The 27747-nt window shown below is 40.2% G+C and overlaps 1 protein-coding gene across 2 annotated transcripts in view; it reads right to left on the bottom strand.

Moving 5' to 3' along the window:
* Enpp6 (ectonucleotide pyrophosphatase/phosphodiesterase 6) overlaps positions 1 to 27747 on the bottom strand; it is a 131361-nt gene that overhangs the window by 62621 nt on the left and 40993 nt on the right. For both annotated transcript variants that reach the window (XM_087217061.1, XM_004852991.3), the window contains exon 2: positions 9629 to 9808. In XM_087217061.1, the coding sequence (XP_087073187.1) occupies positions 9629 to 9808 (180 nt within the window). The remainder of the gene's footprint in view (positions 1 to 9628; positions 9809 to 27747) is intronic.

Here is a 27747-nt window from a genome sequence, read left to right on the forward strand (position 1 = left end):
TGACTCTATCCTAAGCAGAAAATACAGAGTTAGAGGAAACTAAAGGACAGCCAAGGGCCACCACTCTACCCATGCACCACTGTACAAAATACAAATTTTAAAGAAATTTCAAAACACTGAACTTCCATCCATCAGAAAATTATTTTAATACACTTATTTTTCATAGTTCACTGCCAAAAACCAAAACATTGACAAAACAAACATGCAAATCTATGATGTCTGTGACATAAAGCATGCCCCTGCAGATGCAGCATCCTTATGTAATTAACAGCTTTCACATCCATACTCAACAGGCTTAAACATCAAACCACATTGTTTCACAGCTGAGAAAACAAAGACCTCAGATGGGAAACATGAACGACCCAAGGTCTCCCTGCCTGCTAGCTCTGGTACTTTTTCACCATGCACACTGTTTTCCTGGCAACTCTCTTCAAAGACTACCAAGTTAAGCCCATAAAAATCACATTTCTGCAAACTCCCTAGAACACAGGTCTAGCCTTCCAAGTATATGATGTGAGACAGGTGTGCAACTGTTAAATACATGTCTCAAGAGAGCTTATTAAAACAGCTAAGCCAATTAACTCTCCTAGAAACACGTAACCTTTTCCAGGAAAATACATTGGAGGCACAGGAGCTTGTGGGAACATGTCCTTAGAGGGAGCATGGCCTTTGATCACAGAGATCCTTTCCCTAGGGTTAGAATGGCCTATGGGGCAAGGAGACCGATGGTGGTGGCCCTTCTCTGATGTAGGGAGGGAAGAAGTGGCCTAGCAGGAACACAGGATGCCCCTGAAGCTTGGCCTTGTGTATAGGAGTGAGAGTAAGCTGAGGAAGACAAATTACATGAGAAGTAGCTCATCCATTAAAGCTGATTCTGAAAACTCAACTGAAATGACCTATTGGGCATTAAAAAAATGACTAACAGGAATCCAAGATCAGAGGGAAATCATGCCTTTACTCATGCTGAGTCTCTGCTTAATGAGGCCAAAGATAAGGTTTTAATCTCAGTATTTGCTAGTGTTAGATCAGGAAAATCTCTGACCTACGGTCAGAAACTGCAGTCCTCCCTAGTGGGATCATGTGAGGAATGGATGACTACTACTGGAATTATGGCTCCTGGAGGCCCTGGACATAGCTAGAAATAGCATCTTCATATCTGAAGCACATGCTTCAAGATCTCAGTCTTGAGAACAATGACTGTGCTCCACACAAAGGGAACATCTTGATTTTCTGCACCACATGGTATTCCTAACCAAAGTCTTCTCTTCAGAGGTGGTTTCCTACTATTTGGATAACAGCAGACTGTGACTACCCAAGATACAAAATGCCCACAAACCTTTTTCTGCAGAGATCACAGGCTGCTGCAACTCTAGCCCCTATTGAGGGATTCCTTCCTATCCTCTCCCATTTGAACGAGTGATCTGCAAGACCTCACACACTACCCTTATCCCAATATCTGATAGGGTCTCCCAGGACTCTCAGGTGGCCCTGAGCTACTCCCAGGAATAGCAGGGCCAGGGAGTAAGTGCTGTGCCTGTGGCCTTGCAAAGGCATCTCTCTGCAGTCCTTGGGTAAGCAGCCAGGAAGCCAGCTCTGCTGGACTAGCCAGTCTAGTGGCCAAGTAGCTGGGGACAAGAAGTCCCACCTCTGCATCCATCTTGTGTACCGTTCACTTTGCCCATTGCCCCTGCCCCCTGATCCCCAAGGCATCAAATAGTCAGACTTGCTCTCCTCTCCTTCGTCACACACTGGCTCCATCTGTCCATCTTTTCCTTGGAAAGCCTATTTCCTGTCCCTTACTAGCCTTCCTGGTCCATGTTAGAATTCTCTTGCAATTTGAAACAGTACTTGGTTTTCACTCTTTAGTTGTGCTACATATGTGCATTTGTGTTCTTGGCATGACCTTGCAGCTTTAGTTTTGACTCAGGGTACCCTCGAGAGACACATTCAGATGGACACAGGATCTATTACTTTATTTAACATGCTCAACAAGCCTGAGAGGTATTCATCATCATTCCTGTTTGACAGGTGACGAAACGAGCATAAAGAGTTTAAGTGACTCTTTCTAGGGCTTACAGCTAGTAAGTGGCTGAAATGATGTAGAACCCAGGTTCTGACTCTTTTATTTAAATTTCTTTGTTTACAGTTCCCCAAGAGCTCCAGTGAAGTGCTGGAAGTGCAATAGTAGGGAGAACAGGAAGAGCAGGAAGGAAAGGGGACAGCTCTCTGCACATGAAGAGCTTGAACAGGACAAAGACTACCACTCTGTTGCATCACAGTGAAATCCCTGAGAAATGCTCAATTAGCAGAGGCTGGTGGTCCCCTACCCATGTACTGTTCTTGCCCCAGGAGGTGTTTGGCACCAACAAAGAATATAGAATAGGCCTAGCAAGAAGCCAGACATTACAGAATGGGTTTAGAGCTGTCCTCAGCCACCAGAAACCAAAGACTTGGGCACTCTCTTCTTTTGAGGACTAATGCAGAGGCATCATCTTTGCTGGAACCCTGCCCTTCTGAATCCATCACCTGTAGGGTGTGCTCTGGGGAGTTGGCCTCACAAACCTGGAAAGCTGATTGGACTTGCCCCAGCAGTACAAAGCCAGAATGGGCCAAACTCAGGTGCCAGCTCAGGGAAGCTTGCATGGGATTTGGAGTCAGGCAACCACAGATGGCCGTCCAGCTTCTTCCTTGCTTCCTGCTTGTGTATTCTCTGAACTTCATTTCCTGAGCTGGAGAGAGGGTGTAGGGAGCAGCCTTTTCCCTGGAGAGCTCTGAAGGACCCTACAGGAAGAGGAGCCTTACTGGAGCACCCTGGGAGCTTGAAGATCAGGCTCCAGTGCCTGTTCTCAGGATGAAGGCCAATGGAGGTGGCAGGGCTGCGTCTCTGAGCTTGGAAGCTCTCCACATCAGCATCTGCTTTGGGTCAGCTGGCCCTCTTGGTGGAAATGAACCTTGACTCCACACAAGCTCATTACCTGGAAAACCAACTGGAATGCCAAAATCAGCCCAAGAAGAGACCACCAGGATCCCTTGATGGTGCTTGACCTTGCAGCACAAAAATTTCTTCCTCACTCGGTTCTACCAAATGCTACAACAGCCTAGTTAGTTGCTCCTTTGGGTTAGTGAGACATTGAGGACTCTTGGAATGGGATATTGTATAGCCAGAGATATTGAGTCACTGGCCCTAGTTGAAATCTCTTGGTCATGTCAGAGGGTGCAGAGGGTGCTGGAGAAGTGAAGGAATGGTATAAATAATAGAACAGAAGAGGGCTCAGAGAGCTACAAGGCTGCATGAGGCCAGGAGGAGGGCCCAGGCCCTCACAAGCTGTGCCAATAAGAGCAGCCTGACAACAGTGGTCCCCTGTTCTGATTTTCTGTTGCCTAAAACCTGGCTTTTTAGACTGTGCACTTTCCTTCCTGCTTCTTTCTTCTTTATCTCCTCTACCTTTCTTTCCTTTGCCTTACTATTCTCTCCCTCCCTGCTTTCTTCCCTTCCTTTCTATCTTTTCCCATTTTTCCTTTTATTTTTTCCTTCAGCACTAAATCAAATGACATATTTTGTTTTCCATTTCTAAGAAGGCACTCTGTTGATTTTAGGATAGGGAATCACAGGAAAAGCTGCAAACAGATGCGCTAAAATCCCAAGGTTGGTCTTCATTGCGCATGTCACACTGGGACTTGATTGCTTTTTACACAGCTGGCCACAGTATTAGGCTCTAAGTTTCCTGGTGGCAGGGATATGGCACATTCAGTCAGTGTCCTGCTGTCTGGAACAAGGGCCACAGAAGAAAATGGTATGAATATATCAATGAGCAGCATAGCTAGATGATCTCAAAGTTTCTTTTTTGGAGAAACATTTTTACCCCTGCCTCTCCAACACCTGGGTCCAAGGCATGGACTGGGAAGCTGAGGCAGGTGAATGCAGTTGGAAATCCTCCTGGAGATGTTCTCTGATGCACACTAGGATATTCCTTATTGTTGACCCATTGAGGCGGCATGATTCACCCACAAATATGTAAAGCGATACACAATTGAGTTAAAATCAATCTGGAACAAAGAAATTTGGAGGAAAATAATTTTATTAATACACTAATTGAATTGAACCAGTCATTTTTTATACACAGTCATTCCTCCATATCTTCCCATTCCAGAACTCCCTAGGGTATGAAATTACATGCTTAAATCCCTTATTCAGGAGGGCTGTATACCTTAAATTATCTTCAGATTACTTATAATACTTCATACTACATAAATGTACATGTTTCAGAGGTTGACTAATATTGTTCAGAATGTTTAAACATTAGTTGAAACAAACTAAATTGCCTTTCTTGCTATAATCAATGCATCTAAGCTCCAAAAAAGTAAGAAAAATATAAACAAGCAAAAGATACACGAACCTTTATAATTCCTCCCAATGGCCAACTCAGAGCTAATGTTCCTCTGCTTCCAAATTGCTTCCCTTTCAGTTTCTCCAATTTCATTGAAAAGCCACCATCCACATACTTCAGTAAGCTAGAAACCAAATGTCATGCCTGTCATTGCCCTTAACCCCAGACCCCATCCATAACCAAGTCCTGCCAATTTTCATTCCTAAGTTTGTGTCCAATTTAGCCATTTCTCACTGCCTCTGTTGCCATCAATCATGCTCATCTCTTCCTGGGTTCACGCAATTTCTTCCTGCCTGGTCAGTCACCCCTTAATCACCCATTCTGATGCCACCATTCCATTCTCCACTTTGCAGACAGAGAGTAGTTTTTTGAGATGCATTATGATACTGTCATTTCCTCCTTGAAACCTTCCAATGACTTCTCATTCTTCTCAGGATAAGAAAATATTCTTCAGCTTAACTCAGAGTGCTTGTCCTTCTTCAGCCTCTCTGCCTCATCCAAATCACATCCATCCTCCCCCTAGAGATGTTTTGTGAAGAAATGGATTTGCCATGATTTGTGAAGATGGAAATTCATCCCTGGATTTCTCTTTCGGACTTTCTAATCAACATAATGGATGCTGCTGAAAAAAAAAAAAAGTAGGAGCTCTTTTGGCCAAGATACCATCTTGCAAAAGAAGAATGGATGTAGTTGGATAGCTATCTAAACTTTCAAAGCTGGAGGAATTGCTCCTGCCACCAGCAGTCTAGAGAGGTAACACCTCTCAATTTCTCTGCAGCAGAAATGGTTGCTGCCTAGAAATCCTGTAGGATGATTTTGAAGATCAATTTTTTTCAAGACAATCTCACACTTGAAAGGTGGATTTGTAATCTTTTCCTGCTGACTCAGGGAAACATCAGTGATGCAGAGCTCGCCAAACTTACTGACAAAGGAAATGATGTAATGTGATATCAACCCTACAGATATCAAATCTTACAGAATTTTGACCCAGGCCTACCTATGCCAGAAAATATTAATTAAAGGAGCTTAGGTTTAATTTTATACTTTAATGAGTTGTTAGCACCTTTACATAGTATAAAATAAAACCAATTAGATATCATAAGTATATATGTGTTACTACATGAAAAATTAACCTGGTAAACCTAATCTTGTACTCTCTTGTATTACATAAGCACAAACTGCAAGTGTAGTATGTGTGGGTGTATTTTTCTGGAAAGGAGATCTGTAAGATTTTTCTTTTTTTTTTTTTGCTTTTTGAGGTGCTAAAGATTGAACCGAGGGCCTCATGCATGTTACACAAGCACTCTGCCACTGAGCTACTTCCCTCAGCCCCCAAACCAAAATCTGTAATTGTAATCAGTTCTCTAGGGAGTTTCTTCATTTATAAGTGTTGAAACCAGCACATTATGTAATAAGGCCTCTTTCAGTTCTAAAATTACATAAATCTTAAAGTCTAATGCCAAATTGGTGATTTTTTTTGGAAAATTTAGTGACTATCCACATCCTTTTTATTTTCATTGTTAAATATCTGCCTGAAAAATATTCCAGTTTTTATCCAGATATTTGGTGTCCTGTGAACAGAGACAATGACTTAGGTATAACATTGACTCACATGATTGTGTGAGGCTCCTGATTTTCCCTGTGTCTGAGGTGTATACATCTAAGGTCAGCCTGAAGGAAGGGTGTCAAGGCCCCACCAAGGCAGGAAAGAGGAAGAATTCATAGATGATCCATAATTTTTAACCAATAGTCAACATCTGCCTCTCACCCAATTGAAATCTCCCTGATTGTAACAACCGAAATGCTAGGGCAGCTGAATTGGACACCTACCTGTTAACTCCCCATGCAGTCCAGTTCTGGAAAGTAAGGGAGGGAAAGTGGGTGGTAATGTGTGTTTCTCTACATAGAAGGTATCTTATTGATCTAAACACTTGCACAGGACAGGAAGAGGTCAGGAGAAAAGCCCAGACCCACACTCAGCACCATTCCAGGGGCATAGGAGTGGTTTGTACTTAAGACTTCCTATTTGGCTGTAGGCTGTAGTTACCACTGCAAAAATGAATGATAAAAGATTTAGAATTGGAATGCCAAGGAGTTTTAACCACAGATTATTAAAAGATGACCATTTTTTATTCTCTTTGGGGGGGGGGCATTTTATGAAACCACTGCCACTATGTAAGTTTGCACTATTGATCCAAGAAGTTTAAATGCTTTCTATACAATAACTTAGCATCCACACCAATTCCTGACTTCTTTGTCAAGAAATCCTTTGCTGCTTTGGTTTTTCTCCAATACGAAGTGAATATTGGAACTTCTTCTTTTGTACCTAATAAAATTCCTTTGACATCAAACTGGAGAGCTCAGGTAGAGGAATAACTTTAGTGAACAATGCACTTTTCGCTTATCCTTTGCAGAACAACACTGGGTCCCAGTCATGCAATTCCTGGCTGATTTAGGGTCTGAGATCATGTCCTGAGTCACATCTCTCCCTGCACTGTTCAGTGGTACCACTGGATGGGAATCTAAAGGGACTGTCGAAAATATTAAATATCACAGGGTTTGAATTGGGGTAGGTTGGACTCTTCACCACTGATCCGTTTTTCAGTCTGAGGCTTTATCTACCTGACAGGAAGATTTGAACTACTGCCATTTCTAAATTGTACTTCTAAATATTGACTTAATGGTGAGACTCAAAGTGTCATAACACAGCTCACTGGAGCAAGGAAAATTTTCCAGGCCTCATCAAGAGGTCTGTACAATGTCTCCGGGGGAGTAAGGATGGATGAGGAATATTGAAGAAGAAAAATAAAATCAAGTAATGTTTGGAAGAAGTGCCGCTGTGCTTCACTTAATGTTGCAGAGAAAAATGAGCACCATGGGGCTGTTGTCAGAGGCTGGAGGTGACGAAGTTGGAGAAAGAAAGAACAGCATTAAACCATTTATCTCTCAACCATTTACTAGGAGGAATGAGAGTTTCCAGGGGACCGCTGGCTGGGCTGGGAAGAAGTAACAACCAACTCTCAAAGACCTGTTACTTGGGTATCCAGATTTGAAGGACCAGACAGTGTCTAAAAAACAAGAAACTTTTCATAAAGACTTCAACACAGCCAGACCTTTACCTAATCTTCATTTAGGTCACTGTGGAAATTCTAGGAAGCTATCACTTTAGCTTTTCTCCTCGTGATTGTTAACACTGCAATTGGTCTTAAGGCATTTTTGTCACTTTACATTAGCTGCTGAACTGTGAATCAAAGGAAGTGATTGGCCCCTTCCTGCCCTTCAGGAGGTGTTTTGGAGGAGCAATGAGATATTTTAAATGCAAATTAGCTTTGAGATTCATTAGATTCTCGGTGATATATAAATTCATGTTCTCCAAGATGAGAGAAAGCATAATGCTCTGTGATACTGCAGAGAGAAGTTTACCACATGGCAACTTTCCCTCTTCAGGAGCCCCCCCCCCCCCCCGTCACAGCATTGGTATCCATGACTGTGCAAAACCACACAGATAACTGATTCTATGTGGATGAGGCATGTGAAGTATTGGGGGTTGTCTGTGGGGGAGGTGCTTTTCAGAGGATGAAGAACTTAAGTTATAAGATATAGCAAGTGAAACTAACCAAGATATTATGGAAGGTAACCCCTGTGGTATTGTGGCAATATTCATTCATCTTGGTAATCCTTTAAAGTGGTTTTGGTTGCTAAAGCAATATTCTTAATCTGTTCCCTCTCCTAAGTCCATACCTATGACCCCTTGTATTTGTTGACAATAATGCTTCTAAGAATGAACTCGAAGTGCAGCAAAATCTTTAGAGTTTAGAACTCATCACAATGGGCTCAATCATGAGTTTGGTTCATCTAGTTAAGTCTCATTAGATTGGTCCAGGCTCTGATTTGCATCCTTAGTCTGACTCTGTGGGAAATTAAGTCTCAATTTGAGATTAAACAGTCCTCCTAAACCTTTTCCTTTCTCAAATGCTTCTTGTATGAGCCTAGATAACTGCTATAGACAGAACTCCAATTGTCTTCAGAATTCCCAGTGTCCCTGCTCAAACTACCTCTGCTAGCAGAGCGAGTCTGTGTCTGTTTTTGTGCTGGGTTTTGACATTGCAGCCTGCTCTGGCCTTCCTGAGCTCACCTACGCATACCTATCACTGTCCTGTGTCCGTTTTCATGGCTCCCATCACAGCCTGGATGTGGGGTGCTTTCTGTGTCTATGCTTCTCTGAGAGCTAGCACACCCTTGGGTGCCCTGAGTAGCTCTCCATGTGGCCACCTATATACAGCCTCGTCCAGACTGCTGCTGAACCCCTCACCGTCCATGGGGACCATCTGTGCTTTAGACTTGCTTACTCATTCTTTTCCCCGTTCTTCCTATCCATGAAGGCCTCCCTTCCCCGTAACCCACCACATTTTCACAATTCCCTCGGCTGTCGCCACCCTCCAATGAAAGCCATTGAGATCCCTTCAGTGTCTTCTTTCCATATCCTACTCGGCCGCTGTTCAATTTATTTTCTCATTTCTTCTAGCTCTTCCCTGATATCTTTGTCCAAAATGGCAACCATCAGTTTTACAACATTAAGGATTAGGAGAAAAGTGCTTTTGACCATGTGCACGGAGAAATCAAATTGTCTACCACCTACTGAATGAGTGAATTCCACCATGGTAAATTGATAATTTTGTTAGCACTGAATCCTCTCATCCTTAATGAAAGATATTAATTACAAGGATGCAAGTATCCCAAGGAGTTCTCACAGTAACCAAAAAGTTTACATGACTATTTCCCTTATTGCAGTAAGTAAAATAATCTCTTTTCTTAATGATAGGATATATAAGAGGAGTCTTGGTACAAAAGGGTCTTCATTTAATGCACAACCAAAAACTTATGAAGTCTTTGAATTCTCTTTTCAATATTGTAGGGGAGTTCCAATATCTACATAAACAATACACCAAATTATTTTGTAAAAATCAACAAACATACTGTAATTGATGTCTGCTATTTATCTAAACTTTTCAAATGAAAAATGCATGATATATGGCAGCAATATTATCAAGTCGAAGCAAACAAAGAATGGCACTGTGCAAAACAAAAATTTAAGACATTTAAGACTTTTCTTAAATCAGGATCCACTTTTGAAATCATGGCATGGCCTTTAAACAAGAGCTCTGCATTGCTTTCCCATGAAGACTCCATAGTGTTTTACATATGGAAGACTGGAGGGTGCTGGAGGTCAACACACTCACCTGGCCAGTAATACATGTAGACCTTCCTTTTGGCCTTGGTCAGAGTGATCCACAGAGGCTCTGATCCATTCCACCAGAGAGGCAACAGGCTATCTCTGTTGACACCGATGTCAAATGACTTATTAGTGGTGGGATCCCACATGTAGTTGCCAATCATCTGATGGACTTCACAATGGCGGCCTGAATTAATGAGAATACAAAACTGTCAGATTATTGTGGGTTTTCTTGGGGTTTTTTTTCCTGAACATAAAAGCAACCCATACTTACTTTGGAAGTATAGAACATCATCAGGATTTTCTTTTGATTTTTCAAATTATAGATTTTTCTTCTTTCCTAGACTGTACTATAAAAACAAACAATCCGAAGAGATGTCCACTAATTGACTAAGGGTGGGGTCACATTCAGAGAAGCCAGCCTGGCAAATGTGAGCTGTTTTAAGTTATAATGAGGATGTTGTTGTGTGTGGAGTTTGGCTCTTTGTTCATGCCTTGACACCTAAATACCAATCAGTATAGAAATCATTGATTTCTGTGAGACTTTGGGTATGTTCTCACCCCAGAGCTCTCTGAACCTCTTCCAAACCCTCCTCCCACAAGCTGATCTTGTGTTTATTCTCTTCTTTCTAGAGTTAAAGGAGTTATTTCTTCAGTGCTGAACAATGATGCAATCTATGACATTTGGAATAGAATGGTGAACAAAATAGATTCAACTTTGAAAAACAAAGCCAGAAAACAACCCTCCTAATGGAGTGTTATATAGAAACAAGGGTTGGTTCTTTTGGGTACAGCTTAGTCCCAGAAGAGAAGCCAGAAATGAAAGATGCAAGTGCTTGGACTCTTTCGAAATATTAGGCTTAAATTATTTATTTTGGAGCAATCTGTTACATCTTTAAAGTAAAAATAACACAAACATTGGCAAGTGCCTCAAAATTTGCTGCAATTTTAGTGAGCGTCACTTGGCACCAGCATGAAACATGCTTCACCAAACTCCCTAACTATGCTTAATCAAAGTGGCTTTTTTTGTTTGTTTTCTGTTTTGTTTCTTTTTGTTTCCCCCTCACCAACACTTTATTTTTAAACAAATACAAAGAGAAAACATAAAATACAATTTAGAAAATTTGGACACCAAAAAGCATAAAAGAAAAACTTTTTATTTCATCACAGAAAGCAAGGCATTCCACAAACCATGCTTTGAGTTTAAAACCCAAAAATCTAAACACAATGGTTTTTACTCAAAACTGTAGGATCTTTTTGATCTTGACTAGAGCTTTATATGTGGACTAATAAAATTTTTTAAAAAACTAAAACATTGAGCAATTTCTCCAATGGTTAAGGAACTTTAATTCACATTTATTAAATGCTCATATATGTACAGTCATATGTACTATACACTGTAACAGGTAGAGAGATTGAAATAGGAATAAATGGTTGCCACCCTGAAGTGGTTTGTAATTTAATACTCAACTGAGTGTTTTATGCAAGAAACAGGTTTCCTAGGGTTAAGGCTCAGAAGGAACCAGGTTGCAGGTGTAACTGGAGAATCATGACCATCTTCACCTACTATGTTACTGGAGATAACTCCGAATATGCACTAACTCATTAAGAAAGGACATACTTCTTATTGGTTCAAATGTATTACCTTATTTTTTACACGAAACTTCAAGAGCCCTCTTATGAGTAAAACTTCTTAATTTTTCCTTTATTCAAAATAATTCCTCCTATATCAAAAACTTCTATCATCCTAATGATGCTTGTTTACCCTTTCACAGGAAAGATAATCATGACAACATCCATTGGGAAATGTCTCCCCTTCATTTTTCCCAGTAGATCGTCTCTATCACCCTCCCAAGTGTGGAGAGCTCATCTCACCTGGAGCTGATGAGCAGAAAAACTGAAAAGAATGCAAAATTGGAAATGAGTGTGAAAGGTATTACTGAAGCTAGGGACCAAAACAGAGCCCTGAAATTAATCTTCAGTAAAGGGCTAGAAAAGGTAGGGACATCAGACACAGGAATAATAGGAAAAGTTACCCAATAGGTAGGATCTCTGCCTTCAAATTTGAACTGTTTAGAACATTTTAGATAAATGAGTGAAACCCAAATATAAGCTGGGGCCTCATGTGATGTAGTTTTCAGAAAATGCTCCATTTAAAGAAGCAGGAAGCAAGCAAAAATAATTGCTAAAGTACTTACATATCTCCCAAACCATACAGTATCATTTGGTACATTTTTCCTCCTCTCTACTCATATTCAGCATTTGAACCCCAAAATGTCCAAACTCTTAACCTTCTTGACTCCCTGCTCTCAAAGTAAAAAATGATACACAGATAGAGACAGAGGCACAGTGAGAACATTTTCCTAGAGAATTTCTATATGGTGGAGCTCTCCCACAAGAAGGTCATCTCAGACCCCTATTCAGAAAGTTGGTTCTTTTGGTGGATTGGCCTTGATTTGAAACAGAAGGGTGTATTCTTCAAAGGCTGAATTGTAGATGTTGTCCCAGTCCCAAGGAGTGTGCCTTTGTTCTGGGAAGAGCTGCCTTTCTGGAAGTCAGCAGGAGGACATATGCTCCTCCTGTCTTCTGCCCTGAATCTTCTCCCTTGACCTTCCTTCCATGCAGATAGTAAGACTTCCAGACTGCATTAGCAGTCTAAGCCTGCTCTTATTCAAGCTGATTTCCTCACCTATCCTCTCTCTTTTGCTCTTTCATTTTTATTGCCTGGGTAAAACTGGTGGCTGAAAGAACAGAACGTAACAAAACAAAACACAATGTTCTCGGTTCTGTAGCCCACAACTGCTCATCTCCGTATTCCTGCCTGACCCATCTCTATTTTTATACATCTGCAAATCTTGACTTTTCTCTGGTTGGCACTTTCCAAAGAGCTTTTACTTCAGTTTGGTTATTTGAACTTTTGCTTGAGACTTTGGTAGAAACTTTCCTGACTTCTGCTCACAGCATAATCTCAGGTGGTATTCAGGGATGAGAAGCAAAGGACAGCTCTGTGGGCTTTAGCTTCTGTGCTTCACTGTGTCAGAGGGCTCATGAAATATCTCTCGATGTAGAACTACTATATGAATGAAACTGAATATGAATTTTCATTTTTTATTTCCTAGAGTCTTATTCAATTGTGTTCTGATGTAATTAATGACCATCTCTAGAATTTTCTTAGCAAGCATGAACAACTCTGAACCACATTATACATTTGCAATAATGGCTGGCCTTCATATCCTGTTTACTCCTTTACTTCATGTACTGTTTGTATAAAAATTCACTCAACATGCCTGCTGTGGTTTGGATAGGGGAAGACCCCCCAAATAGTTATGTGCTCAAAGCTTGGTCTCCAGTGTGGGGGTGTTGGGAGGTGGTGAAACCTTTAAGAAGTCAGGCTTAGTGGGAGGTGATTCAGCCAAGGACACTCCTTTCTTAAAAGGGAATAATGTCGTGTTCACAGAACTAGTTAGTTCTCAAGAAAGCAGGTTATTGTAAAGTATGGCCACCCCATGTTCTTGGTCTCTTTGGCATATGGCCCTTTTCCCTTCTGCTTCTCAGCTATGTTGCGATGTAGATGGGAGTGGTGGAGGCGGTGTTTCTAGGTTACTGATACCATATGTTTGGACCTTCCAGTCACCCAAATCATGAGCCAAATAAACCTCTATTTTATAGGTTATCCAGGCTCAGGTATTTTTTATTATAACACAAAAAGTGCTAATTCAGTACATTTTATCAAATAATGTGTACCTGCTAGGCATATAAAGATAACAAGATACAGTCTCCATCTTAGATTGGCTTGTGGCCTTGTATGGAAAACAATATGGCACCATGTTGAGACAGGTAGGTCTCAGTCAGACTGTACAAGTTCAAATACAAGCACTTCTATTTACTACATGCATATCTCGGACAAATAGCTTAGATCCTCTAAAGCCTCAACTTCCTTATGTGAGCAATTGTTATGATAATAGCTATTGTAAAATATATAAATATACAGTATTCCCTTTGCATGCAGTGTGAGACCATAAAAATGCCCATGCAATCTGAAACCATGTAAAACTATCTTAATAATCAGTGGGAAAAATGAACATTAAAAATGTGGTCAAGGGCCAGGGATTTAGCTCAGTGGTGCCGCTGCCTGCTTCGCAAGTGCAACTTCCCGAGTTCGATCCCCAGTACCAAAAAAATATATGGTCAAAGCTGGGTATGGTGGCACACACCTGTAATCCCAGCACTTGGGAGGCTGAGGCAGAAAGAAGGACTGCTGTGAGTTCAAGGCCAGCCTGGACTACATAGTGAGATCAAGGTGAGCCTCAACTACATAGTGAAAACCTGTCTCAAAAAAACATGGTCAAAATATTAAGAGTTTTCTTACTGTCAGTTACAACTAGTATATAGAGAAATGAAGACACATAATAAAACAATGAAGTACTAGTATATTGTAATTTCAAACAGAGAATTAGAGTTTTATTTCTTAGTCAAAAACTTAGCAAAAATGGCTTGAACAGTGTTTGCTTTCTTCTTCTATAGTATAACACAATACAAATGAACATTGTATGCTTTGGTGAATTGTCACACTCTAAGCTTAGATTAGCTTCCAAAATTTTATCCTTTGTGCAATCAGTGCCATGAAATAAATTCAAGAGTTCCTTTAAAGTGAAGTCTTTTGCTGGTATCACTTCCTCAGGGACATCTTCATCCTTTTTGTCACAACCACTTTTCTCTTCGTTATGTGCCCATGAGAGCTTCACATGCAGAAAGTGTGGTCCCAGTGTGCAGGCATGGAGGTGGCACAAACATTAAGAGATGGGGTCTAGTGGAAGTCAACAAGGTCATGGAGGCTCCATCTGATAAATGGATCAATGCTGCCTCATGGAAGAGGGTCAGGTCTCCTGAGACTGGATTGGTTCTCAAGATAGTACCTTGTTGTGAAGTGACAACACCCCTTGCCTTAGCCCCTTCTGCATGTGGTTATTTCCCTTTCCACTTCTATATCATGTTTTAAAAAAAATTTATCAGTACATATTTGCAGTACATGCATCTTACAATCATCTTAGGGAGTTGGCCCATGTACATAACACAGCATATTTCCTTTTTAATCCCATTCCTTCCCTCCTCCTCTAATTCCCTTATCCCTCTTTTCATTCTCATTGATATTATTAATCTTAGTTCATGTTTATACCATATAATGTCCTCATTCATTGAGGTTATTAGGATCCTGTACCTGGCATATCTTCACTCTACCTATTTCCTCATCCCTCCCTTCACCCCTTACCTTTGGTCCACCGGACCGCTTCCCATCTGAAAGAGATCGATTCCCTTGTCTTGTTCTATCCTTCCTTTATTTTTCTCTATTTAAACTTTGCCTTACTCTGATGAGAGATATCATATGGTATTCAAGTTTGTGTGTTTGGTTTATTTCACTCAACATTATATTTCCCAGGTGCTTCTATTTTCCTACAAATGTCTCCAATTTGTCTCTCTTTATAGCCAAGTAGTATTCCATTATATATAGATACTACATTTTCTTTATCCAATCATCTGTTGATGGGCATACAGCCTGCTTCCAGGATTTTGCTATTATAAACTATGCTGCTATAAACACTGGCTTGCATGTATCACTGTAGTATATCTTAAGCTCTTTAGGGAAGATACTTAGAAGAGGGATACTAGGTTGTAAGGAATTGCTAGTTTTAGTTCTTTGAGAAATCTCCATACTGATTTCCATAATTGTACTAGTTTACATTCCCACCAACAATGCAGAAGGGTTCCTTTTTCACCACAGCCAAGCCACCATTGTTATTTTTTGATTTCTTAATGCTTGCCATTCTTTCTGGGGTAAGATGGACTCTTAGGGTTGTTTCAATTTGCATTTCTCTAATGGCCAGAGATGTTGAACATTTTTTCATATATTTGTTGGCCATTTGTACTTCTTCCTCTATGAAGTATCTGTTCATTTCTCTTGCTTATTTCTTGACTGGATCTTTAATTTTAGGTGGTCTAATTTGTTTGAGTTCTTTATATATTCTAGATATTAGTTCTCTGTCTGAGGAGTAGCCAGAAGAATTTTTCCCCATTCTGTAGATTATCTCTTCACTCTACTAATTGATTCTTTTGGTGTACAGAAGCATTTTAGTCTGATATAATCCCATTTGTTGATTCTTGCTGTTGTTTCTTGTCCAATTGAGGTTCTTTTAGAAAATTCTTTCTTACACCTATGTCTTTCAGTGTTTTACCTATTTTGTCTTCCAGTAGGTTTAATATTTCTGTTTTAACATTTAAATCTTTGATATATTTTTTATCTTCATTTAGTACATGGTGAGAGATACATGGGTCTAGTTTCAATCTTCTGCAAACAGATAGCCAGTTTTCCCAGCACCACTTGTTGAATAGGCTGTCTTTCCTCCAACATATGCTTTTGGCCCCTTTGTCAAACATCAAATAGCTAGCTGGGTGTGTCTGGGAATATTTCTGTGTCCTCTGTTCCGTTCATTTGTCCATGTATATGCTTTTGTACCATGCTGTTTTATCATTATTGGGATGCAGAGAGCAAGGGAAGGGACATGAATTAATGAATATTTCAGGAAATGAATATTTCAACCTTTCACTCTTCTGTCAATAAAGATCTGCCTTCTGAGGTCCTTCACAAGCTGCAGAAGGTGGAGGAAGGCATATAGACAGAGAATAACCAGGACAATGGCTGAGGAAAATCATAAGACATGTTTTCTTTAAAAAAAAAATCTCTCTGGTTACTTGGGTAAGGGGCCTTAACTAAATATCAGAAAGCAGGTAGGCTGAATGTCCCCTGAACTTGGACTTGAGAGATCTTGTGGTACCACACTCATCTCAGAAATGGAGGAGATCTCGAGTGGCCTCCTAGTCTAATTTTTCACCTGTAATTTCAAAGGTTACAGGAGTAACTCTGCATTTTATGTATATGAGGTGTGAAAGGGTTGAATATTTGAGCCAGGCCACAACAGTCACATGTGATGAGTGGGGTGAAAAAGCAAAGAAGGTGAGCTCAACCTTGATTTCCTGTCTTATAATATAATGTACCTTAAGCTTCACTTTCATGATGATAATAGATTTAGTGGTTATGTTTGTACTCTGAAACATAAACATATGTTGATCTCAAGAAAGCTTTCAACATTTTTTCCATTTTATTTATGTCTCCAAACATATATGCAGGAAAAACAACTGCATAGTTGACTATATCACTAAACAATCAGATTTTACAGCCAATGAGGAATTTCTTGATAACAATCATGCATCAATTAATGACAGGAATATGTCTGAGAAATGCATTGCTAGAGGTTTCATCATTGTGTGAATATCAGAGTGTGGTTCAACAAATGAAGTCAGCTATGACATCTCCAGGTGATGTAATCTTATGGAACCAGGATCACTCATGCAATCCATCATTGACAGAAAAATCATTGTGCCATATAGGACTATGTACAGAAGTCTTTTTACCTCCTGGTGTATATTCACTTTCAGAGAGATATTACTCTTTTAAAACCATTCATTTTATTTTTCTGAGGTCTATAAGTGTTTCCATTAGATTACTATGCCTGTGTCTACCAGATATCAAAAACAGCTGGTCAGAAAGGCAAAAATGAGGTGATATTTTAGGCATATAAATTTAGTTAAAATGTGATGATGTAAGTACAGGTCATGAAATGCTAATAAGAATCTTGGGAATAATTCTTTTAAAACACAAACATTTTTGCCTAGAGGCAGCACTCAGGAGAATTCCTAGTCCAGAGTTAAAAGTCACCCTCTGAGTCCACCTGCTGGAAATCTGCCTTTTGAATCATGCATAACAGGCACAGGGAACCTGGCTGTGGACAGTCAGTCCATATCTAGGAGATGGTGGCTACACTGAGGAGGTAGAAGTTGTGCAGTCAGAGCAGTTTGGATAGGGGATTTCCACTCTAGCAACTGAGACAACCCTTAATTTCTCAAAGCCTCACTTTTTATGTCTCCAAAATAAGAATATTAATACTGCCTTGGTTAGATTGCAGTAAGTATTTAAAATAAGGCTGGAATACTAAAGATATCCCAAAGTATCTTTGCCTAGTCTGCATGAGGCCCTTAGTTAGATCCTAGTATTATAAGAAAGAGAAAGGAAGGAAGAAAGGAAGGAAGGGAGGGAGGGAGGGAGGAAGGAAGGAAAGAAGGAAGGGAGGAAGGAAGGTTATTGAAATGTAATGCTTACTGCATTCCAGGTTCTGTTTTAAGTACACCTAGTATGGGTCGAATTCAATACATATGTTCAACTCTTTAACCCAGCACCCCAGAATATGATATTATTTGAAAATTGAATTCTTACAAATGTCAAAAGGAGGTCATTAGAGTCATCTGCAATCTAATGAGTGGTGTTCATATACAAAGGGGATATTTGAACACAACAACAAAAACACAGGCCCGAAAGATGTGAAGAGACAGCAAGAGAAGATAGTCATCTGTAATCTAAGAATACCTGGGAAAACCAAGAGCTAGAAGGATCAAGGGGGATCATCTCTGGACCCTTCAAAGGGAGCATGGCTTTGGTGACATTTGGATTTCTAGATTTTGACCTCCAAAATGCCAAGAGAATAAATTTCTATTGTTCTAAGCCACTCACTTTGTAGTATTTTACTATAGCAGGTCCAGGAAACCAATACAGCATTTAATTCTTAGAATAACCTGGGAGGAAAGTACTATTGTTAGCCCTCCCCCTTTTATAAGTAATGTAACTGAGCCCCAGAGAAGGTAGCTTGCCTTAAGTCTCATACCAGTCCTGTAGTGGAGCCAGGATTCCAACTCAGGTGGCCTGAGGCCAGAGACCCTTCTCCTAACTACTATGTTCCACAGTATATGAGTTGCCACTCAATACAGTTATCTTCATTTATCCAAGGTTTCACTCTCCCCAATTTCAGTTACTCAATGATCAGCTGTAGTCTGACAATATTAAATGGAAAATTCCAGAAATAAACTATCCATATGTTTCAAGTTGCATGCCATTCTTTACACAAGCACTGTGACAACAAGACGGCTACTAAGTCTCAACAGGTGGGCAGTATACACAGCATGGACACACTAGATAGAGAATAATTTATGTTCCCTGACATGGAGCAGGAGAGCCTGAGACTTTGTCACACAACTCAAAGTGGCTTCCTGGAAGTGGATGAAGATTCTATATCACAGGGCCTGCACCATTTGCCTCCCTTCATCTCATCATGTAAAGCACTGTATCATTTCACATCATCACAAGTAGAATAGTGAGTAGAGTACAATAAGATATTTTGAGAGAGATCACATTCATGTAACTTTATTATAATGTTATAACTATTATATTTCATTATTAGTTATTATTGTTAATCTAACTATACCAAGTTTATAAGTTAAACTTTATCATAGGAATATATGGATGAAAAAACATAATATCCATATGTTTAATACCATCAATGGCTATAAGTATCCAATGGTGGTCTTGGAACATATTCCCAATTATGGCTTTTAAATAGATGTTCCTCCAAAGCCTCATGCACTCATAGGTGGTGTTTTAGGAGGTGGCTGGATCTAGGGTGTGTGAATATGCATTATGGGTTCACAAAATCTGGATTAGTCCACTGATTGGATTGGTGTGGCTCCAGGTGTGGCTGAATGGATTTACTAAAGAAAGAAGACCCACCTTGGATGTGAGTGGCACCAGCCAATAGTCTTGTAGCCTGAAAGGAGTAAAGAGGGAAAGGGAGGCTTGCTGCTGCTGCTTGTTGCCTCTTGTCTACCCTGCCATGGACTATTTCTCCTCTGCCATGCCCCTTTGCCATGCCGCCCTGACTATGGATTGAAACCTCTACAAACTCTGAGCTAACATAAACTTTTCCTCTTTAACTTGTAGGTGTCAGGTGTTTTGTCCCAGCAACAAGAAAGTAACTAAGATCTCCCACTTTGCTAATTCCCAGCACTGAATATGCCCTCAATAAAAGGGCAGATGCTATAGCTGCTGTGCTTACTATTCTGTAATCTATAAAGCCTTCACCTTCCCAGACAGGATGAATTCAGGGAAAACATCAGGCCAGGTGGTAAGATATCAGGGATAAGCCTACTCAGGAAACACTGTCCCTGGGCAATCTAGGCTTAAATTAGACTGGGGGGGGGGGGTGATTCATAGTCTTCATTGATACTCTTTAACATAACTCTAGGACAAAGACAATATTTTCTTCATTTTGCATGTGAGCAAACTAAGGCTCAAAATGGCCGAGTGGCTAGTGAGAAGGCAGAGCCCCAGTACAAATCTGGGTCTCTGATTCACCATTAATACCCTTGTGGGCACCATCACCTGTTCAGGTCACACAGTGTCTCCTCCATTCACAGACATTGGTCATTATAATACCAATGGCCTCATGTTTCAGGCCTGACTCTGAGACCCTCAGCAGTATGACCTAATGGAGGTTCCAAGATCTCTACAACAGCAGACATGCTCTTGTCTCTTGCAATCAACTATCACACACAACATTATTTTAAATATCTTCAAAGGAGAGAATACTGTCAGATCCACGATACTAATAAAGGAGATGATAATCCTAGGTTTTCTATCCCTTGGAAAGAATCCAACTGTGGAGAGGCTGCAAATATGCTGAAATCTAGGGTCTCAGGCTAATGATTGCATTTCAGATACTGAATGTATATACATTGCTTCAAACAACATGGTTACAAGGAGTATCTTTATATATCGGATTCAGAGCCAGGAAGCTTACAAATGTTAAATAACACAGACTACTAGACTCCTCTCACTATTTTTCCTTGAGGATTTGGAGAGTTTAAGGATTAGTTAGACACTCTTTAGATTAGTGAACTTTTGAATAACCACCCAAGAGACATGAAGGGATTAACAATCCATTGCTCAAACCATCTAATTTACAAATTGAAATTTGCTTTGCAGATCACCTCTGTTGAGAAATACATTTCATTTTCTTAACTTATTCAAAGACAGATTCAGGTAGGTTAAAGAAGTGGTTTCAAGTGAAATATGCAAGATTAGGTTAAAAGAAAAAGTTCACAATTTGCACATCTTTAAAAGCAACTACTGATGTATGTGCCAGACACAGTCATGATTAGAGTCTGAGTCACAAATATTGCAAGACAGAGATAACAGGCTTTGATTATAGTGTGAAGTGTAGCGACTGCAATGAAAATAGCCCCAAAATGTTAAAAGGGAGATATTTTTTATTAGAGACATCCACTCTCATAATTTTGAGGTCACTGGACTCAAAACATGCACTCTTTTATTTTATTTATTTTTTTATAGTGCCCACTAACTTGTTGCAAATCCATAACAACTAGGATATCGTGAAAGAAAAAAAGTATTTCCCTATGTGAGGACAAAAAATATGTTTTGAAGTTTTGATTTTAAATGCTTTTACTTTTAGAAAACTCTTTTTAATCAAAGCTCAAAGAAGTTTCCAGACAACTTACTCCATCCTCACCTCTGTGCAAAGTTGGAAAACATCTGAGCTAATTATTGCATGGAAAATAAGATTGTTTTTGGAGACATACCATTTTATTGAGTTATTTAGGGACTTTTCAAAGGATGGTAGATCCCTGAAGAAAGATATTTCTTATTTTGAGCACTCCTACTTCCATACATGAAATTCAATCAAAACCTCTCTCCTGAAGCACTCTATCCTCTTGCTATGGTAAAGTTTCCATCTTCCCATCTGCGGAGTTACCTCCTCTCCCCCAGGAACATGGGGTTGGCTGTGATCCTCACACTAATGGAGCTGGTGAAGGGCAGGAATCAGGTTCTATTCCCTACATACTGCCTGGCTGCAGGTGAAGGGGTCCCTCTTTCTCACATCAAAGGCAGAAGGATGTCTCAAGACTTGGACAGGGCAGTAGTGGGACCTCAGAGTTTAACTCAGTAAACAAAAGGTCCTGGATATAAGCCATATTCTCCAGTCAAGCTTTTCAACTTGTATACAATCAGGAATGGCCAATGGATAATATCTAACAAAAGAGTTTAGGCACCAAATTATTACTGTACTAACTATTAATACCAGGAGTTGATAGAGAATGATGAGACCAACTGCTTAAAGTAGGAACTAACAGTCAACTTCAATGGCCCAGTCTGGAGGGAACCAACCAATGAACCAAACTTCCTTTTTCAGTAAGAAGCAAGTAAAAAAACATTTTTCATTCCTTTGTTTTGGTTTATAAACCACAAACATTTAATACTCACAGTTAAGCTGGAGTCAAAACCAAAGGGCAGCAGATTCCCTGACTGGTGAAGGGCTGCTTCCTCAGGGGACAGGCTTCTCACTCAGCCCCAGCCATCAGAAGAGGCAAGAGGTCTGTTTTGAGGAAGGAATCCTATTCATGAGCCCTTCATCCACCCTCATGACCCAATCCCAAAGGTGCTACCTCCTAATACCATCACCTTGGAGGCAAAGACTTGCATGGGGGAGAGGGGCATAAACATTCAGACCATAGCATTTGTCAATTTTTAATGTTGTTGATATTTTTTCTTTATCTTTTTTATTAGTACATGATTGGAGCACATAACATTACATTCCTTGGTACATGTACATAATATATCTTAATTTCTTTTCTTGAAATCCCCCTTTTCTTTCCCTCCCTCCTCCCTCCATACATCTCTTGATCCCTTTTCTTTTTTTTCTTTTATGCTTTTGCAGTACCTAATGTTTACATTCCTTGTATGGAGCTGGTACATGTACATAACACATCTTAATTGCTATTCAAATCCCCTTTCCCTTCCCTCCCTCCCCCCTCTCTCTATCTCTTGATCCCCTTCCCCTTTGAGAAAGATCTAGCTCTCATACTTCCTATTATCTATCTTTTATTTTGGTCTGTATTTATAATTTGGGTTTCTCAAAGAAGAGAAACCATGCAATATTTAATCTTGTACATCTCATTCATTTCACATAACATTATGGTCTTATACCACAAATGATTCAAATTTTTCTTTCTTTGTGGCAGAGTAGTATTCTATTATGTGTAAATAACACATTTTATTTATCTATTCATCTGTTGATGGACATATAAGCCATCTCCAAGATTTAGCTATTATGAATTGTGCTGCTGTAAACATGGGTAGGCATGTTATCACTGTAATATGATGTCCTTAACTCTTTTGAGAAGATACCTAGAAGGAGAATACCTGGGTCAAACAGAATTTCTAGTTTGAGTTTTTTGAGGAATCTTCATACTGATTTCCAAAGTGGTTGTACCAGTTTACATTCCCAACAATGGCACAGAAAGCTTCCTTCTCCACTCCCACCTCTACCACAGCCTCACCAACACTTGTTATTATTTGAATTCTTGATGCTGGCCATTCTTTCTGAAGTAAGATAGGATCTCAGTGTCATTTTGATTTGCATTTAAACATCATAATATCTCACTGTGAGAATGAGTATTTTCTTCTTGTGCATATTTATCAAGGTTGGCATCACCATGACAATGATGGGTCCTGGGCTATTTCTGTCTTCCCAATTCCTCATGAATATTGAGAGTTTTCAATCTAGCACAGGGGAGGAAGCATTATTCAGACATTTGGGGCTGTTTGTGTGGTTCTTCTGGTTAGAAGGATAAATCTGAGAAACTTTTATTGTGTCTTCTTCACAAGCAAAAATCTATTTAGTTTTTAATTATTTAATGTAAGCATGTAATGTTTGCTGCATCCTACACATTTTTTAAAGGAAACTCATTTTTGTCAATGTGGTTGGTTTTGTTTGGCGCTGCTAGGAGGTGTAAGGCAGGTATGATGACATCCTGAGGTCACAGCTTGGGCCAGAAGTGCCCATGAAGAAATGAGACCAGCCTCCAAAGTCTTGAGAGTTAACATTATCACAGATAGTGTCATCACTGTAGCCACCATTTATATTTCTAAATTGATGATTATTAGTGATCAGCTTATAAACAGAGCTGCTTGGCATGAACACTGCACTATGCTTAATGATTTGTGTGTATCATTATCCTTGGGTGCTTCTAGTATATATAAAACATGCTAAGGAATAATTTCCCTCATGGATGAAAGAGTAACACAAATGAGCATTTCATCACTTCGCTAGGTGTGAGAAGCAGTTTTTGATGTATTGGCAGTTGTCCAGTTCAAGCAGTAGGCACAACTAGCAAAGGGAAGCCTTTTAAGTTAAAAATAGAAGCATCAGGTAGTATGCTAAGGGCAGGAATTCAGGACTTATGAGAAGCATGTAGCCTAGCAGAACAAATCTTGGAGCCCAACTAACAAAAGTTCGAATCCTATCCCTGCCACTCACTAGCTATGGGACCTCACACAATTCACTAAGCTTTAGTGAACCTAGGTTTCCCCCTTTGAGAGGGATTTCCCCCCTTTTTGGCAGTGTTGGGGATGGAATCTAGGGCCCCACACTTGGTAGTGAAGTGCTCTACCATTGAGCTACATGCCCAGCCCTGTTTCTTCATTTGAAAAATGGATATCATGCCTCCTGGCAGAGTGGAATGATTTCAGGTAGGTAAAACCTTAGTGTGGTGCCTGGGGGCATTGTAAACCTTGGGTGAATGAATACTAACAGCTACATCTCCTTTAAAGGACAACCATTTTAAAGAGTATGCATTTTTGTAATGGCTTTTCATGAGGTTAGGCATATTATTTCTTACATGGTATTTACACAGCATCTTCGAAGGCAAAATCTCAAATTCCCTTGGAGGAAAATAAAAGAAGCAATACTATACATCTGCTTTACTCATGACTAGGGAAGCTGGAAGGATTGCAAGAGAGCTCAGGATACACTCAGAAGAAATTGACCAGGCGCAGGCCGGGCCTCTGGGTGGATGAGAACGCACCCTCTTTTCACTTGGAAAATGCCTGGCCTGCCACTGCCCTCTACTGGAGGTTAGAAAAATCTCCTATTCTCAGCCTCTTCCAGGATCCTGAGGCTCGCGGTGCACCAATCCTGTGTTTCATCTTTGCATCTTCCGTTTTGAAGACTCCAGAATTCATAGGATTCTTTAAGCTGCTTGTGAAGACGCTAAAAATGCCATGAATATAGACAGAGGTAGAGCCATGCAGCCAACCACACACACCAGGGCGGTCGCTCTTAGTCACTGCAACAAATTCAACCACTGCACTTGAGAAATAAGGCCCCACGGCATTGTCCAGACGTTATTGCTTTGTGTCGCCTATATTCCACATTCTCATTTTCCTACTCCACTCTCACCCCATCCTCGTCTTGTTTCCCTTTCTTTTTTTAGGACTTTTGCATTTTATTCGGTATTTATTAACCTTGACCCCAGCCCTTTTCCCCCTTCCTTGTCTTCATTTTTCTTTCTGTTAAGATCAATGACCTTTTTGAACCCCAATTTGTAACAGTCATTGCAGTGAACATTTAACTTATGGTACCCCTTTGTTCTTCTAGGAGCAATTACTGCTCCTCCGAGAAATTCCTATTCCCCTCAACACGCGACCCACCCGGGAGGTTGACCAGACTTCTCAGGCTACAGAGCGGGGGGAAAGGTGGGTATCCATCCCAAACTGAGCCAGAGAGGGCACCCAACCCTGTCCAGAGTGACGATTATTCCAGGATTCTGGCTGAACTTTTAGACTCAGCTTAAAAATTCTCTATTATGGAAATTTTCAAATGGAGCAAGGGACAGAAATCCCAGCCCAGCCCTGAATCTGTGTCCCTTGTGGTGGGAGAATCAATTCCTTTTGGTGGTCAAGATGGAAAGAAACAACCCTAGTATGCAGGCCTGTGCCCTGGAAAAACAAACGTGGCTATACCAGGGGCAAGCAAGACAGTAGGAAGGGGGCAGCAGAGAGAGGATGAGGAGGGCTTGGGGCGGGGTGAAGCCTTCAGGTCTGCTCACCCTTCACCCTCAGGTCCTTCTTGCGGTTCTGTTGACCAGAGCCACCAGAGCCTCCTCTCATCTCAAAGTAAAGGTGCTGGATTTCTATCTTGTCCTGGGTTCATCTATCTGCACAAAACAGTGACCATTTCTGGTGGTGGTGGCCTCTTCCTTCTGAGCTCACAGCACTCAGGCTGTGCCCTGGCTGTTGAGAGGTCAGTGCCAACCACTGGGGACCAAGGTGCTGGGCCCCAGATGTGCATGGCTTCTGAGCACCAGACCTTAGCAGTCTGGCTTTGCTCCATCCTTCAAGGTCCACTCCCTCGTGGCAAATCTCACACAATCTGCATTAAAAATGCTGACAACTTAAGTTTACTCCTCCTAAAGAACTCAGCGCAGCTTTAAAAGTCTCTATTATGGAGATTTTCAAGTGTACAAAAAGAGAAGGATAAACAACAACAAACACCATTCTGCCCTGGTTTTATAAGTCTTTCTCTCCACACTGGGACATTTTTAAAGCAAATCCCATGTAGCTACTAAATAATACATGCTTCTTACCTTTCTCCAATACTGAAAGTCATTGCAAAAAAACCAACCACACTATTGTTACCACACTCAACTCTAAGATGTACCATAATTCCTTAACCTCACAGAATACTCGTCCATATTCAGATTTCCCTGATTCTCTTAACAATGCCTGTATATGAAACATTTAAACTACTGGGGAAAAATATAGAGGAAACACTTGAAGTCACAGGTGCAGGGAAACACTTTCTAACAGGACTCCTAAAACACAAGAAATAAAAACAAGAATCACCAACTATGCCAAATTAAAAAGCTTCTGCACAGGAAAGGATACAATTAACTGACTGAAAGGACAATCAACTGAATGGGAGAAAATTTTTGCTAGTCATTCTTCTGATAGTGGAGTAATATCTAGTATTTATAAAGACTTTAAAAAAAATTAATTATAAAACAATGAACCCAATAAAGAGTGGGAAAATGAGCAAAATACTTCTCAAAAGACAAATATTCAAATGGCCAAAAAAGCATATGAAACAATTTTCAACATCTCTAACCATCAGACAAATGCAAATTAAAACTGCATTGAGATTGTCTTACAGCTTATAACAGCTATCATCAAGAACACAAAAAACAATGAAAGCTGGTCAGGAAAAAGGAACCCTACTATATTATTGTCAGGAATGTAAGCTAGTAAAATCATTATAGAAATCAGTGTGGAGATTCCTCAAAAGACTAAGCATAGAAATATCATGATTTGATCCAGCTATACCACTCCCAGGCATATTCCCAATAGAACTACAGACTGCATGCTATAATGATAGATGCATACCCATGTTTATAGAAGCACAACTCACAATAGCTAAGCTGTGGAATACCCATCAAGAGATGAATAAAGAAAACGTGGCATATGTATACAATGTTACTCAACCATAAGGAATAATGAAATCATGTCATTTGCAGGAAAATGGATGGTACTAGAAACCATAGTGTTAAGTGAAATTAGCAACACAGAAAGTTAAATATTGCATGTTTTCTCTTATATGAGAAATCAAATAAATAAATGAGAGAAGACAGGAAACCAGGATGCAGACACTGGGAGATGGGGAAGGGGTTGGGGGCAGTAGGTGGGACTGAAATAATTAAGATATAGTAAATGCATGTATCAACTTCCCCAAATAAACCTTGTCATCATGTAATATTGTCAGGTACAAGTAAAATATAATAAAATAAAAATGCCTCTGTGCACTTTGAATCAGCTAATAAACGAAACCCAAATGTTGTATTTGGTTATGTCCCTTAATCTCCTTTAACATATCATGCTTCTCCTTCAGTTGAGTAATTTATTATTTATTCTCTTGTATTAATTGAGAAAAGGGGGTCATCTGTCCTGAAAATCTCCCACATTCTAGATTTGGCTAATTACATCACTGTAGTGCCATTCACATGTTTCTTATTCTCACTGCTGTACTAGCTTAATATAGAGGACTGAGTATCTGATCTAGATGATCAGGTTTGATCCTCTAGTCAAGAATCCATTGGAGGTGATGCTGGCTGCTCACGCTCACATCACATCATGTGTCTTGTAATGTCCATTAATATGGATCAGTGGGGGCGCACCCTGGCAACAATCCACTGGACAGCCCCCCCCGCCGCCACTCCTCTGTATAGCCACCTGGTTCCACACTACAAAGACGTAGAGGACACCAGACCACCAGACCACCAAACCACGGTACTGACTCCCGTTGCTCCTGGCCCAAGGGTAGGGGCTTCTGAGCC

This window comes from Heterocephalus glaber, unplaced genomic scaffold (assembly GCF_053883595.1).
Source record: "Heterocephalus glaber isolate CG9 unplaced genomic scaffold, H.glaber_assembly_v1.0 deba00001461, whole genome shotgun sequence".
In the NCBI taxonomy this organism is placed as follows: domain Eukaryota; kingdom Metazoa; phylum Chordata; class Mammalia; order Rodentia; family Bathyergidae; genus Heterocephalus; species Heterocephalus glaber.